The following is a 14,122-nucleotide window of genomic DNA, read 5'->3' as shown; positions in this document are numbered from 1 at the left end:
GAGCTATGGAGTGCATTGCCACCAGTACACTGATCACACGCAGCTCTATTTCTCCTTTTCATCTTCCTCAGGTGAGGCTGTCGATGTGCTGAACCGTTGCCTGACTGCGATAATGGACTGGATGAGAGCTAACAAACTGAGGCTCAATCCAGACAAGACTGAGATGCTGCTGGTGAACGTTTTCCCGGATCGGATGGTGGATATACACCCTGTCCTGGATGGGGTTACACTCCCCCTAAAGGACCAGGTTCGTAGTCTGGGGGTTCTTTTAGATCCTTCCCTGTCACTTGAGGCCCAAGTGGCATCGGTGGCACGGAATGCTTTCTACCACCTTCGGCTGGTAGCCCAGCTACGTCCCTATCTGAGCAGAGACGACCTAACATCAGTCGTACATGCTCTGGTAACCTCACGACTGGACTACTGCAATGCGCTCTACGTAGGGCTGCCTTTGAAGACAGTTCGGAAACTACAGCTTGTCCAAAATGCAGCGGCCAGATTAATAACGGGGACCAGGCGGTCGGAACACATAACACCTGTTCTGGCTTGCTTGCACTGGCTGCCAATATGCTTCCGGGCTAGATTCAAAGTGTTGGTTTTGACCTATAAAGCCCTATACGGCACGGGACCACGATACCTATCGGAACGCCTCTCCCGATATGAACCTGCTCGTACACTACGCTCAACATCGAAGGCTCTCCTCCGAGTTCCGTCTCATAGGGAGGCTCGGAGGACGGTGACAAGATCTAGGGCCTTCTCAGTGGTGGCCCCCGAACTGTGGAACAGTCTCCCCGAAGAGGTGCATATGGCGCCGACATTGCTCTCCTTTCGGCGCCAGGTTAAGACTTTGCTATGGCGTTTTAATATGTAACTCGTTTTAGTTTTAAATTTTGTTTTAATTGTTTTTGATTTCTTGTTTTATATATGTTTATGCTGTATTTATTATGAGATCTGAGATGTTTTGTATTTTTATATTCTGTTGTTCACCGTCCAGAGAGCTAATGCTAGTCGGGCGGTATATAAATCTAATAAAATAAATAAATAAATAAAATAAAGTTCTGGATTGGAGCTTTTGGAGACTGAGGGAAAAACTGTAACCCACCACATAAATTTAGGGTACTGCATGGACCAATATTGACTGCTACTGTACAAGACTCATAAAGGGTTTTATGGCTGCAGACACCAGGCCACAGAAAAGCCCCCATCATTCCAAGCACTGGGAGATCATCCCTCACAACATTCTTGCCTGAGGGTTTTATAACTGCTCTGTGAGAGGAAGCAAATGACAACGCCTCTGCTCAAACCATCTTGGACTCAACATTCTAAGCCACAGCATTGCAACATCTTCCCTGCGTGTTCCTCTTGAAATTGCCTCTTCTAACTTTCATACTGTGGTTCCCAACTACACCCCAAAGGACTCCTTTATAAGCTCAGAAAGCAGGCCACGGGAAGAGCACACGGCCTTTGTGACTGGATTTCTCCAGGATTGTGGCAATATAAGCCTTAAGATATACCGGGTACAGGCGGGCCCCGCTTATACAGCAGGTTCCATTCCGGACCCCTGCCGTAAAGCAGAAATCGCCATAAAGCAGAACCCCATTGACTATAATGGGGCGCTTTGCAAAAAATGACACGAAAATGCCGCAAAATCGGCTTTGAAATGGGGAATGAAAGCCGCCACATTAGCGGAACGCAGGTAAGCGAAGCGCCGGTAAGCGGGGCCCTACTGTGTAGAGAATGAGGCAAAAGATCCCAGCAGCTTCCTCAAATTTCCACCAGGAAAGGGAGGTGGAAAAGGAGGGCTCACAAGTGTGAGTAGCTGTGCTGCTGGAAACTCTGTAAAGGAGAGGTGCCCTCCCCACCAGCAGGGCTATTTGCATCCAGAATTTCTAACCAATTGCTGCTCAGTGCTCTATTACCACTAAGCAGGATTGGTGGTGCCAGCATCAGTGACCAACTGGTCAATGGGATTTACTTATAGGGATTTCATGGTAAGCGGTATTCAGAGTGGGCTTACCTCCCTCTGAGGCTAGTCCTCCCCAGCTGGCTAGGGCCTGCTCAGTTTGCCAGCCCCTTCCTTCTCTGCAACTGCCAGCTGGGGGCAACTGGGCTCATTGGGACTATGCAGCTTGCCCACGGCTGCACAGGTGGCAGGGCACGTAACCCCTGAGCCACTCCCTGTGGGGGTGATCTTTAGCTGGCCCTTGATGCCCAGGAGATGCAAGCGGGGATTTGAACTCACAGACTCTGGACTCCCAGCCAGGCTCTCCTCCCCACTGTTCTATACCAGCTGTGGTCAATGAAAGCAATGCACATTTAACAAACAACATCAGGGACTTCAGACAGAAAACGTTCACGGCTATTTCCCCAGTGGAGGAAAAAACTATTAACAGCCATCAAACACACTTTGTCTCATATAATTAATCCTCAGGAAAGCATGACTTTCCCTTGTACAACTCAAGACTCTGCAGGAATCTAATATCACAATTGCAAAGGAGGGCGATAGCCAAGTGTTTTAAAACAAAAATCCTGTGACAAGTGGTGCTGTTACAAGAAGCAGCAGGCCCTTCAGTGATTGGCAATAAAAGGTACCTGCTCCAACACCAACAGGGAGGCACTGGATTTATTTCTTAGACAGGGCAGACGCATGGCATCAGCCCCTTCCATCTGAGTGAAATCCACAATGACGCAGTGGAAAAGAGCTGGCAAAACTGACCCCTTCCAGGCGTGATGAAAAGTCCGTAAATACGTCCCTAAAGGGCTGGTGCCAGGGGATTCACTTCCACTGGCCAGGTGCTTGACTCTGAATGGGCTCCATCCTTGGGTCCATGAAGATTGCTTGTTGATAGGAGGGAAAAGCAGCAAAAGGCGCCAGCAAGCCAGCAAGCATGAGGCCTGCGTGACATATGTGTGCGCTCAGAGGGCCTCTCCGGACCGGTGCTGTTTGTGGGTATATTCTGCAACACCTCATTGGCACAATGATAGCACAATTCATGGCGGATTTATACTGGGCCATCCACACAACATTCCCCTTTATTCATTGTTCTGCAATACTTCCACAACATTAACACATTATAGCTGTCATGAGGGGCACTCTTGTACTACAGCGCACAAAAGGACAGAGGAAGACCCACAAAGAGCATTTGTGGTATGGGAAGTTACAGGATTTCAGCAGGAACCCAAAATGTAATGATTGGAAATGAAGTGAGGTGCTCAACCTGAAACCTTTGCAGGCACCAAAGAGTATTGAAAACCGGCTGGCACATCACTGGCCTGTTACCATCCCCAGCACACAATTCAAGCATCTGCAGGGGCCCAGGGACTCTACTTAGTAAGTTTCTAAAGTTTGATTTCCTTTTTTTATTATTTTAAGTAACAAAGAGAAAAGGTATATCCTCCCCTTTTAAATTTGAACCAGATGCCCATCTAAGAATGGGAGGCAGGAAGTTCAGCTTCTGAATGGATTCCCAGTGCTTTGGGCTTATGACAATTCACAAAAAAGAAGCAATCTCAGTGTTCTATTGAATTGCTTCACTATGCTACCTTCCTCTTTCAACAAGCCTTTTAAGTTGAGACCTTATCCCAGTCTGCGTCTGTGTTGGAATTGCTTTTTAATATGTTTTTAAACCTTTTTTAATATGTTTTTAACCTTTTTTTAATATGTCTTCAAAGCTTTTTTAAAAATGTTTTTAAAGATGTTTTGTTTTAATGTATTTTAAAGTCTGTTTTTATAATGTTTTAAAGTGTTTTTAGTGCTTTTGATTGCTGCCCTGGGCTCCTGCTGGAGGAAGGGCAAGATATAAATCAAATAATAAAATAAATACCGAGAAATCCAGTTCCATCTAAACTGTTCTTAAATTCTGCCAGAACATGGATCTGATAGCTTTAAAATCAAGGAAAACGATGCTGAAAAGTAACCCAAACATTCTCTCCATCATTTTAAGCCCAGGACCCCCTTTCCTTCCCTCCCTCCCTGTCAATAAGCGGAGACTGTCGGGGGCAGCGGAGTCATGATTTTCTGCTTTACTGCTGGAGTTTTTACTGCCTGCTTTTGTCTTATTTTAAAAAGCGGTGGTTAATCTTCTTTGGCCAAAGACTGCATTCACCCTTGGCCAACCCATTATGGGTGGCATACCAGTGGTGGGTGTGGCCACTGCTCTCTCAGAAGCCCCTGCCCCACCACTGACAGCCATCCTGCTCCAAGGTAGCAGTGAAGCTAAAACTAGCCCCAGAGAAGGGCACCAGACTGGTATCCATATTGCCTGAATAATGCATCTGTTCAGGGAGTGGCCCTTAACAGCTGCAGTTTCCTGGTACTTTGGCACTTGAGTGAATGCAAAAAGCCCTTTGTACAACATGTTAAACCAGAAGGCTTTTTGTTACTTGAATTCTGTTTTTACTTGCTACTTATTTTATAGCACAATCCTATGAATGTTTACTTAGGAGTCAGTCTGTGTGCAGTGGAGTGACCCATGAAAATCTGATTAGCAAGCTAGCTAAATGTGGGCTGGATGGAACAACTCTCAGGTGGATCCACAGTTGGCTATAGAGGCATTCTCAAAGAGAATGGTTCCTTCTCATGGTGGGGGGAGGTAATGACCGAGGTACCGCAGGGTTAAGTCCTGGGCCCAGTGCTCTTCAACATGTTTATTAATGACTTGGATGAAGAGGTGCAGGGAATGCTTATCAGATTTGCAGACGATACAAAATTGGGAGAGATAGCTAATACCCTGGAAGACAGAAACAAAATTCAAAGGGATTTTGATAGGCTGGAGCATTGGGCTGAAAACAAAAAAATGAAATTTAACAGGGGTAAGTGGAAAGTTCTACACCTAGGAAAAAGAAATTAAATGCAGAGTTATAAGATGGGGGATACTTGGCTCAGCAGTACTACATGCGAGAAGGATCTTGAGATTGTTGTTTATCACAAGCTGAATATGAATGAACAGTGTGATGTGGCTGCAAAAAAGGCAAATGCTATTAACAAAAAGTGTAATTTCCAAGATCGCATGAAGTATCAGTTCTCCTCGATTCATCTTGAGTACTGCATCCAGTTCTGGACACTGCACTTTAAGAAGGAAACTGGGTTCAGAGGAGGGCAACAAGGATGATCAGAGGACTGGAAACAAAGCCCTCCGAGTGTTAGAGCTGCACAACAATGGAACCAGTGACCTAGGGAGGTGGTGGGCTCTCCAACACTGGAGGCCTTCAAGAGGCAGCTGGAGAGTCACTTTTCAGGTATGCTTTAACTTGGATTCCTACGTTGAGCAGGGGGTTGGACTCAATGGCCTTATAGGCCCCTTCCAACTTAGGATTCTATGACCTTGCATTCAAAACCTTCAATTTTCCTTATTTAAAGCTCCTCCATTTTATTTTCTGACGTTTGAACAATTGCTGCTCTCTGAATTCAGTAATGTTAATGTTAACTATGGTTCTCTAAAGGCCTTATCTTCTTCCATTTAGTTTTTGCTCATATATTGAAGGAAAAGCCTCCTTTTTTCAGTTTCTATGGTTTTACTTTCTTCCCAACAGTCTGAGGCCTTGCATCATTCTGCTAATTTTATTTCTCCCCTCAGTTTCAAGAAATCTGACTCCGATTTTATTTATTTATTTATTTAATTTCATTTTTAAACTGCCCATAGCGAATAGCTCTCTGGGCGGTGTACAAAAGATTCAGTCCATACCTGCCTTTCTCCCAAAATGTATAGCAGTTGTGAACTATTTAGCTGTGTTTTTCAAAAGTATACACTTGTGCAACCAACCATCACTTTTCTAGCATTCTACACTTTACCAAACTTCACTTTTTGCATTTTTCTTGCTTCCTGGCTTCTGTTCTCTGTTCCTTCTGTAGAGATTCAGACTGAAAATAAGGACATGTATGCTTCAAAGTTATCTTCCCTCTTCGCTTTCTAAATCTACAAACTCATCAGGCTGTATCATCAAGTAACAGTATGGCTTGCATCGACTGGACTTCCAGAGCTCGGCTGAGCAGAATGTAAGTGAAATGTTCTTGGGATTGGTCCCCTACAGAGCCCCCCCCCTTCTTTGCTCTTTTGCAGAACATCACAGCACTGCTGGACTACTGTGGATATGTAGCAACTACAAGTTTGTTGTATCTATGGGAATGCCAGTGAAACATATGAGGCCTGTTCCAACAGTGATTATCAGATCAACAGGGAGAGGATTCTGTTGTTGTTGTTGTTATGTGCCTCCAAGTCGACTACGACTTATGGCGACCCTATGAATCAGTGACCTCCAAGAGCATCTGTCATGAACCACCCTGTTCAGATCTTGTAAGTTCAGGTTTGTGGCTTCCTTTATGGTATCAATCCATCTCTTGTTTGGCCTTCCTCTTTTTCTACTCTCTTCTGTTTTTCCCAGCATGATTGTCTTTTCTAGTGAATCATGTCTTCTCTTGATGTATCCAAAGTACGATAACCTGAGTTTCATTATTTCAGCTTCTAGTGATAGTTCTGGTTTAATTTGTTCTAACACCCAATTATTGGTCTTTTTACTGGTCCATGGTATGCACAAAACTCTCCTCCAACACCACATTTCAAACAAGTTGATTTTTCTCTTATCTGCTTTTTTCACAGTCCAACTTTCACATCCATACATAGAGATCAGGAATACCATGGTCTGAATGATCCTGACTTTGGTGTTCAGTGATACATCTTTGCATTTGAGGACCTTTTTCTAGTTCTCTCATAGCTGCCCTCCGCAGTCCTAGCCACCTTCTGATTTCTTGACTATTGTCTCAATTTTGGTTAATGATTGTGCCAAGGTATTTATAACCTTGACAAGTTCAACGTCCTCATTGTCAACCTTAAAGTTACATAAATCTTCTGTTGTCATTACTTTAGTCTTCTTGACATTCAGCTGTAGTCCTGTTTTTGTGCTTTCCTCTTTAATTTTCATCAGCATTCGTTTCAAATCATTACTGGTTTCTGCTAAGAGTATGGTATCGTCTGTATATCTTAAATTATTGATATTTCTCCCTCCAATTTTCACACCTCCTTCATCTTGGTCCAATCCCGCTTTCCATGATACGTTCTGCATACAGATTAAACAAATTGGGTGATAAAATACACCCGTCTCACACCTTTTCCGATTGGACCTGATTATCTCATATATCAAAGCCTCTTCTTACTGCGTATGCAACAGAAAATGACTTGAGTATAGAGCTATTCTTATACCACACCAGGGAGCGAAGTTCAGAGAACAACATGCAGATAAACAGGCTACCCCATCCTTCCCATCGTACTTACTCAGTCCTTCAACAAGAAACCAAATATCCACATTGATAGTATTTCCATATCATTTTATTGGGAATAGGCAATTCTAATAGAGTTGGTACCACTTTAAGCAGCGAGCAAGAGTGACAAAAGGTAAAATGTTGGAGGAGAATTTAGAACGGCCATCTTCAACAACAAACAAGATGTAGACTAAATAAAACTTCTCAATGACTTCAGAGAAATAAAACCCAGTTACCAATGAATGACTATTTCTTACCAAAGAAGGCATTCAAGAGCTTCTGGACTTGGATGTTGCTGCCAACAGTTCGATACACGCCTTCAGTTGCAATCCCTGATAGGAAAATGTAACAATTGTTACTCCTGGAGTTCATTCAGAAAGCTCAGCAGCACCATCTAGTGCAGCCACTTTTTAAAACGATCAAATGCACTGAAGAAACCATTTCTCAAATCGTCCTATGCAGCTGCAACATACCAAGAGTCTTTGCACGGCACAATAGAAGCAGAGGTTAGGATGGAAGAGAGCCCAGAGGCCGCAGCATTCATTCCCAAGGAGGAGCCACAAATTTTGCTCTCCAGGTATTTCTGGAAGGATCCAGAGTAATCCAGGAATCAGTATGTGGCACTATACATTTATGTACATGCATGTATAGAAATTCTACGTTAGCACAACCCGGGGAGGGGGAGGAGCTACCCTGAAATTGGAGCAGGGATGTTTCAGGAATTTAATTTTTGCAGATTCTTAAACAAAATGTCCACATCTGCAACTTAGGCTAATGTATAATTCAGAACTTGATTATCTAACAGTTTTCCAAGCATCATGATGCAGTCCTCAGCAGCTTGAAGTGTACCAAGAAACATAAAGACAAATATTTTAACCGTCACTTTGTGGCTGCCATTTCAGCAGGCTGCAACTGTGGGAGAGATAGGGAGCAGGGTCCCTCCCATCAACTCTTCTCCATTAATCCCTAAGAAGAGAAGATTGAGGGTAGACATGGTAGCCTTCTTCCAGCACTTGAAAGGTTGTCACATAGAGGGCCAGGATCTCTCCTCGATACCGCATGAATGCTGAGAAAGAAATCTCTCCTGCATCTCCCAAGATGCTCAAGTTGAAAAACAGCAGTTATAATGGAAAAACACATAAGCAGGTGAGGAATAGCAGTTAAAAATTACCCCCATAATCCTAGCAGCCATATGTGGGAAGCATGCAGTCTTGGACTTTGAGGTGCACCTCTAGGACAGCTTTCCCTCCCCCCCCCAGAGTACACAGGTATCACTGGACTACAACTCCCATCATCCCTGATCACTGATGATGCTAACTGGGGATGATGTAGTCCAACATCATCTGGCACCCACGGTTGCGGGAGGAGGTTCTGCAGTTGTGGGGAAGCTTCAAGACTATCTTATTCCATGTCCTTGCTGTGTGAACGTGGCTTGGAGGCAACAACATCTAAAAGCGGATCTCTCCATCTTTATAGCGGTGATGTCCAAAGGAGAGAAAGCGGCCTCCAATGTGTTTAAAATAGCCACAGCCAGTCAAACCATTCTTCAGAAACTACCTTGCTCATGTGGTCCTCTCCTTCTAGCTCTCATATGCAGTGAGCATACTTCTCCTTTTTTGCAAGCCTTGTGGACAGTGAAATGCATTCAAAGGCATACACACGTGCACACAGAGTCATGCTCAACCAGGAAAAGTATGCAGCATCACGTAACGTGGGAACAGACCCTTGCAAGTGCTTACACACACTATTTTGTTGGCTTCCAATTGGGCTTCCCTCAGAAATACTTCAGACAGAACTCACTAAGATGTTTAAAGAAAAAATGACAAAATTTGAAGCAGACCAATATTTCAGGACTGCTCACATTACATTTGCTCAGCTGTTGTCTGCCAGCTCTTTAAAGATTCCAGCAGCAATACTACATTGTCTGGGATTTTGAATGTTGCCTTGAGGAGTGAGCTAAACAGACCCCATTTGTTTTAGTGGCACTTTTATGACAAAGATCTCTAAAACCAAAGAAACAAACCCATACCACCCCTTACTTTTGATTGTGTTACTTTGCATCATTAAGCCTTCTTGAATTTTCTCTGAGCAATTAAAAATGTGTCCATTTCCCTCCCTCCCCAAATCTAAAATTGCATATTAAAAATGTCATATTTCCTAGCAAAGTTCCAATTTCTCTTTACAATGGATATAAAAAATTCAGCCTTTGTTGTTCATTGCTATGCAAATATGTCTGCAAGATGTGCTTCGCTATTGTCTTTCTACAAGAGCTTTTAGACTACCAACAGTGGAATCTTGGACATGTTTACTCAGAAAAAAGTCCAACTGTGTTCAGTTGAGCTTACTCCCAAGTAAGTAGGTTTAGGATTGCAGCCTGCATGAGTTTTACAAACAAGAGTTATTGCCTGTGGAAACCGCAGCGTAATTAAATGCTGCAATGGAAACAGCTTTCAGATGTAATATGGAGCACTGACCTTTTGTCTCTACTGCATTGATGCATTTCCTGACAAATCTGAAGCCAACCTCGTTCAGCTCCACTACAAAAGAAAAAAGCAACAATTATCTGCATTCAGGTTCAGGTAGTTACAGCGGATGAGCACGGTTAAGGTTCTTTCTATTACATGCTCTTTTTAATGGGACCAACAATTCCCTGTAAAGGATTTTGTGCCCAGCATAGTAGGACAGCAACTGCTCTAGAAGCCGACATATTTGTTAAATGGTGCAGATAAAAGGGCAATTTTAAAACAGTCTGCTGTTTCAGCAACGTAATTTTGTGGCATAGCGGAGGGATGATTGTCAGAATGCATCCAGCACTCTCCTCTCTCTGCCCGCTGCCCTTTTCTTTATTTGCTTTTGATGCTTATCTGTCATTGAATGCCATCTGGATTCTTGTTGGGTTTTATCACTTTGTGAAGGCTGATGGCTTTACAACGGACATACTATTATATTCACTAATAGGCAAAAACCCTTGCGGTTTAAGAATGTACCTATAGCCCACAGCTATTTCTACCGAACTTTAAAAAGCAGGGAAACTGGGCAGCTAGAGTGAATGCACCAGGGGAGCAGGAGACCTGACCTCCTCTCTGAGATATTGGACTGCCCTACAAATTGGTCAAAATGCAAACACAATTGGGGTTGGTCTTTCACAGTTCAATCCACTTCCTGTGTAGCTTGGAAGAATTTGGTAACAAGTGCCTCTGAGCTTATAGTGAGTGGTGGCAACACCTGCCATCTCCAAAGATGGAGAATTATATTTTTGTATATTTGTTGGTGTTCTTCTTACTTTGCTTCTTTCCTGTGTTTCTACAGAGAATCCAATCTAGAAAATTATATTTCTCTCATTATTTATCCTAGAAATCTATGTCAAGTTTATTTTTATTAATTTCAAAGCCTTTTTATTGCTCAATGTCATATGATGGTGAAGAGAGCCTTTTGTGTTTCAAATTGGAGGTTATGTCCTATTTCTATTTTGGGTGCATTAACAGTTGAATCTGAAACTGCAGATTGATGTAAATTCAGACTGATTACAATATGTTGCTGCTTCAGCCATGACTCTAGCTGTTGGAAAAAAGAGGATGCATGTTTTTAGCCTGCTATGTTTAAACCACTTAATTTAAGGCAAGGTGGGCACAGTCAAGTAAAAACATAGAGCACACCTAGAATTTTGCTAGAATATATTTCACCTCCCACTGTTTTATCTTGTACAAACTGAGACACTCCTGAGGTCCACTGTTGACAATTCTGCAGAAGTCAGTGCCTTTATTCCAAAATTATGTTTGGAGGGTTTTTTTAGTGTAAATTTTGCAAAGTGTTGCTGTACTTCACATATTCACAGAAAGAGAAACAAAAGAAAATGATTTCCTATAGGAAACGTCACTAAAATTGCAAAGTAAATCAGACATATTTAAAGTGACTATCTGAACTTCTTCCCTGCTGAAACAAGATCAGCACAGCACATATCTTCTTTCTATTATTTGGGCTGATTGCAGGTGTTGCCACCACTCCCCATATGCTCAGAGGCATGTTACCAAATTCTTCCAAGCTACACAGGAAGTGGATTGGACTGTGAAAGACCAACCCAAATGGTGTTTGCTTTTTGACAAATTTGTAGGGCAGTACAATATCTCAGAGAGGAGGTCAGGTCTCCTGCTCCCCTGGTGCATTCACTATAGTTGCCCAATTTCCCTGCTTTTTAGAGTTTGATAGAAATATCTGTGGGCTATCCATGCTGGCCATAGTATACAGCCACTCTTGTGGCTGTATAAGTAGCTCTTTGTGTAATAACTTCACCACGGCCTCCAAAGTCAGGGATGGGTCCCTAGTTGCAGACACCCTTTTTATGCATGCATAGATCTGTCTCCAACAGCAAACCATGATGCTGTTGTTCATACAAGAAGACAAGGGGCTTTGGATCATTCTGAAAGTCTCTCATAGGATTCAACAGCCACCTCCAGCTCCTTCAACTGTTAATAGCAACAGGGATCTGACCTATGGATTCAGGAGGCCCAAAACAGCGCAGTGGAATACTCCCTAAACATTTTCAGCCCTAGGGCCCTCAGGGGCAACCTTCCAGGGAGCCATGTCCTAGTGGCAGGTGGGGCCAGAGGCAACTTATGGGAACAGCCAGAGGTGAAATGTGGGTGGAGCAATGGATGTGACTCTTCCCTTTGTACAGCAGGCTGCATTCCAGCCACTCAAATGCCAGAGGTTTCTACACACACACCCTCCCTCCCTCCCCCCTCCCCAGAGCTCAAGGACATTTTCCAGCAAAAACACTCGGGAGAGTGCAGAGAGAATCATGAGGACCCTGCAGAGAGGCCTAGAGAGCCACATTCTGCCCCCAGGATTCAAGATTCTCCACGCCTGCTGTACAGTGTAGACTTCAGAAAGTTCTCCACTTCAACAGGTTAAGGCAAATGAGTAAGATCCCATTGGTGGTTCTACCATCCAAGCAGATGCGTCAGTAATACCCGCAGCCAGATACACCTACGACAAAATCTGGGGTCCGCTGATATTGGCTGGGCTAACTCGCCAGCCACTAGTTGTGGCAGCCAACAGCCCCCTCCCCGTGGCTTGGGAGAGGGGCAGGGGAGGGATGGAGAAGGGACGGCCAGGCAGTGGGAGTCTCTCTGGCTGCTTGGGGGGCTTGGCTGTGTCTCCCTGGAAGCTGGGCTTCTGGGGCAGGGGTCTGAATGGGGCTGCTACTCACAGAGGACTATGTGCCCTTCCACCTCGTGAGCTGGGCTTGTCCACCTCTGACAAAAGAGGCGTTAACATTTCTGGGAGGTACAACGGCTGCTTTTGAAAATGGGCTGGTTTCACCCTGCCTCACATCCCAGAATTTGGCATGCGCATGCAGCTGCTCCCTCTGGGCTCCTGAGGGAAGGACTAGCAAGTGCACTCATCTAAAAAGAACTACAGAGATGGGGGGGGCTTTTTCAGCCCAAGGGCCACCTTCCCTTCTGGGCCACCTTCTGGGGGCCAAGTGCCACTGATATTACCTTTTCATGGGAAGCCAAGTCTCTACATCCCCCCCTCCTCACCCTGGGCACAGAAGAGGCATCAGCAGAGTGCAAGAACTCGTCCCACCCAGGCAGACACAGTCATGGAGGATGCAAAGCAAGGGGGGAGGGTGTGTGATGTGGAGAAGGGAGCCCCACAGATCAGACAGACAGGCCTCCTTTTGGTCCCTGGCACAGGTGGGCAACAAACTCGAAAATGACTGGTTGACTCATTTGATAATATTGGGGCTACAATCCTCTGCCCACTTTCCTGGCAGTAAGTCGTACTGAGCTCAATGGGCCTTACTTCTAAGTAGACGTGCCTAGGGTGGCACTGTTAGGGAAGGACATGAGCAGGTATTTAAAGATTAATAATTATGAATATTGGAATCAGAATATTACATACTGGAATAGCCTTTTTAACCAGAGTATTCCTATGGAGGTATTATTAAACTAAGTGGGGGTTTTCTCTCAGTTATAGTTATGAACTATTTAGTCAGTCTTTGAAGTTAGAATACTTTTTAGCTACAATGATATGTGTTTATGTTATAGTTCATTCATAAGATATATAATTCAAGTTCTATGTCTTTTTGTAATCTTCTATAGAACGTTATTACCAAATGCATTTAAAAATGACCCTATAGGAGGCTTTTTAATGCATTCTGGAAGAGCACTGGTTAATAAATCCACACAACTAGTGCCTTCTGGAAGTGGAAGCAAGAGACTGCACCTTCCAACTGAACGCTGCAATCTTTCTGCCCACTTTCCTGGCAGCAATTGACCGTCCAGCCATTCATGCCACGGAGAGCCCTCCTGCATGTTACCTGGCACAGGAAAACTGCTGCCATTCTGGGTCACTCCCAGTAGTATCGGTAACGTCCATTCATATGAGTCAGTCGTTTCAATGTACCCTACTAGCACAGTGCTGCCTAACAAGACAGGTGCTGCCAGCATTGTACATAACTTTGGAGCCCCACCCAAGCACTTTGGGCAGAAATTGCATTAAGGAAAAAGGCTCAATGGTTACGTTGCCATAGAAGGGTCGCAATAGAGGTAAGGAAGAAATTGCTTCTGCCACTCTATTTATCTGTTCATAGGTACAGGGCCAGCCCTGGGACATGCTGAGTGCTCTTTACATGCAACATGAAACATGTGCATCTTAGATACAGAAAGCCAGTGCGGTGGTTAGAGGGTCGGATGGGGACCTGGGAGACCAGGGTTCAAATCCCCACTCAGCCATGAAGCTCGCTGGGTGACCTTGGGCCAGTCATGGTCTCCTAGCCTGAACTGCCTCACAGGGTTATTCTGAGGATAAAATGGGGAGGGGGAGGCCCATGTATGCCACCCTGAACTGCTTGGAGGAAAGGCG

At 44.3% G+C, this 14,122-nt stretch overlaps 1 protein-coding gene across 2 annotated transcripts in view; it reads right to left on the bottom strand.

Moving 5' to 3' along the window:
- OPHN1 (oligophrenin 1) overlaps positions 1-14,122 on the bottom strand; it is a 210,483-nt gene that overhangs the window by 62,752 nt on the left and 133,609 nt on the right. For both annotated transcript variants that reach the window (XM_061598304.1, XM_061598305.1), the window contains exons 13-14: positions 9,727-9,789; positions 7,510-7,584 (exon numbers count right to left, since the gene is read on the bottom strand). In XM_061598304.1, the coding sequence (XP_061454288.1) occupies positions 7,510-7,584; positions 9,727-9,789 (138 nt within the window). The remainder of the gene's footprint in view (positions 1-7,509; positions 7,585-9,726; positions 9,790-14,122) is intronic.

This window comes from Rhineura floridana, chromosome 16 (genome assembly GCF_030035675.1).
Source record: "Rhineura floridana isolate rRhiFlo1 chromosome 16, rRhiFlo1.hap2, whole genome shotgun sequence".
Taxonomy (NCBI): domain Eukaryota; kingdom Metazoa; phylum Chordata; class Lepidosauria; order Squamata; family Rhineuridae; genus Rhineura; species Rhineura floridana.
This window is presented reverse-complemented; position numbering and strand designations above follow the sequence as displayed.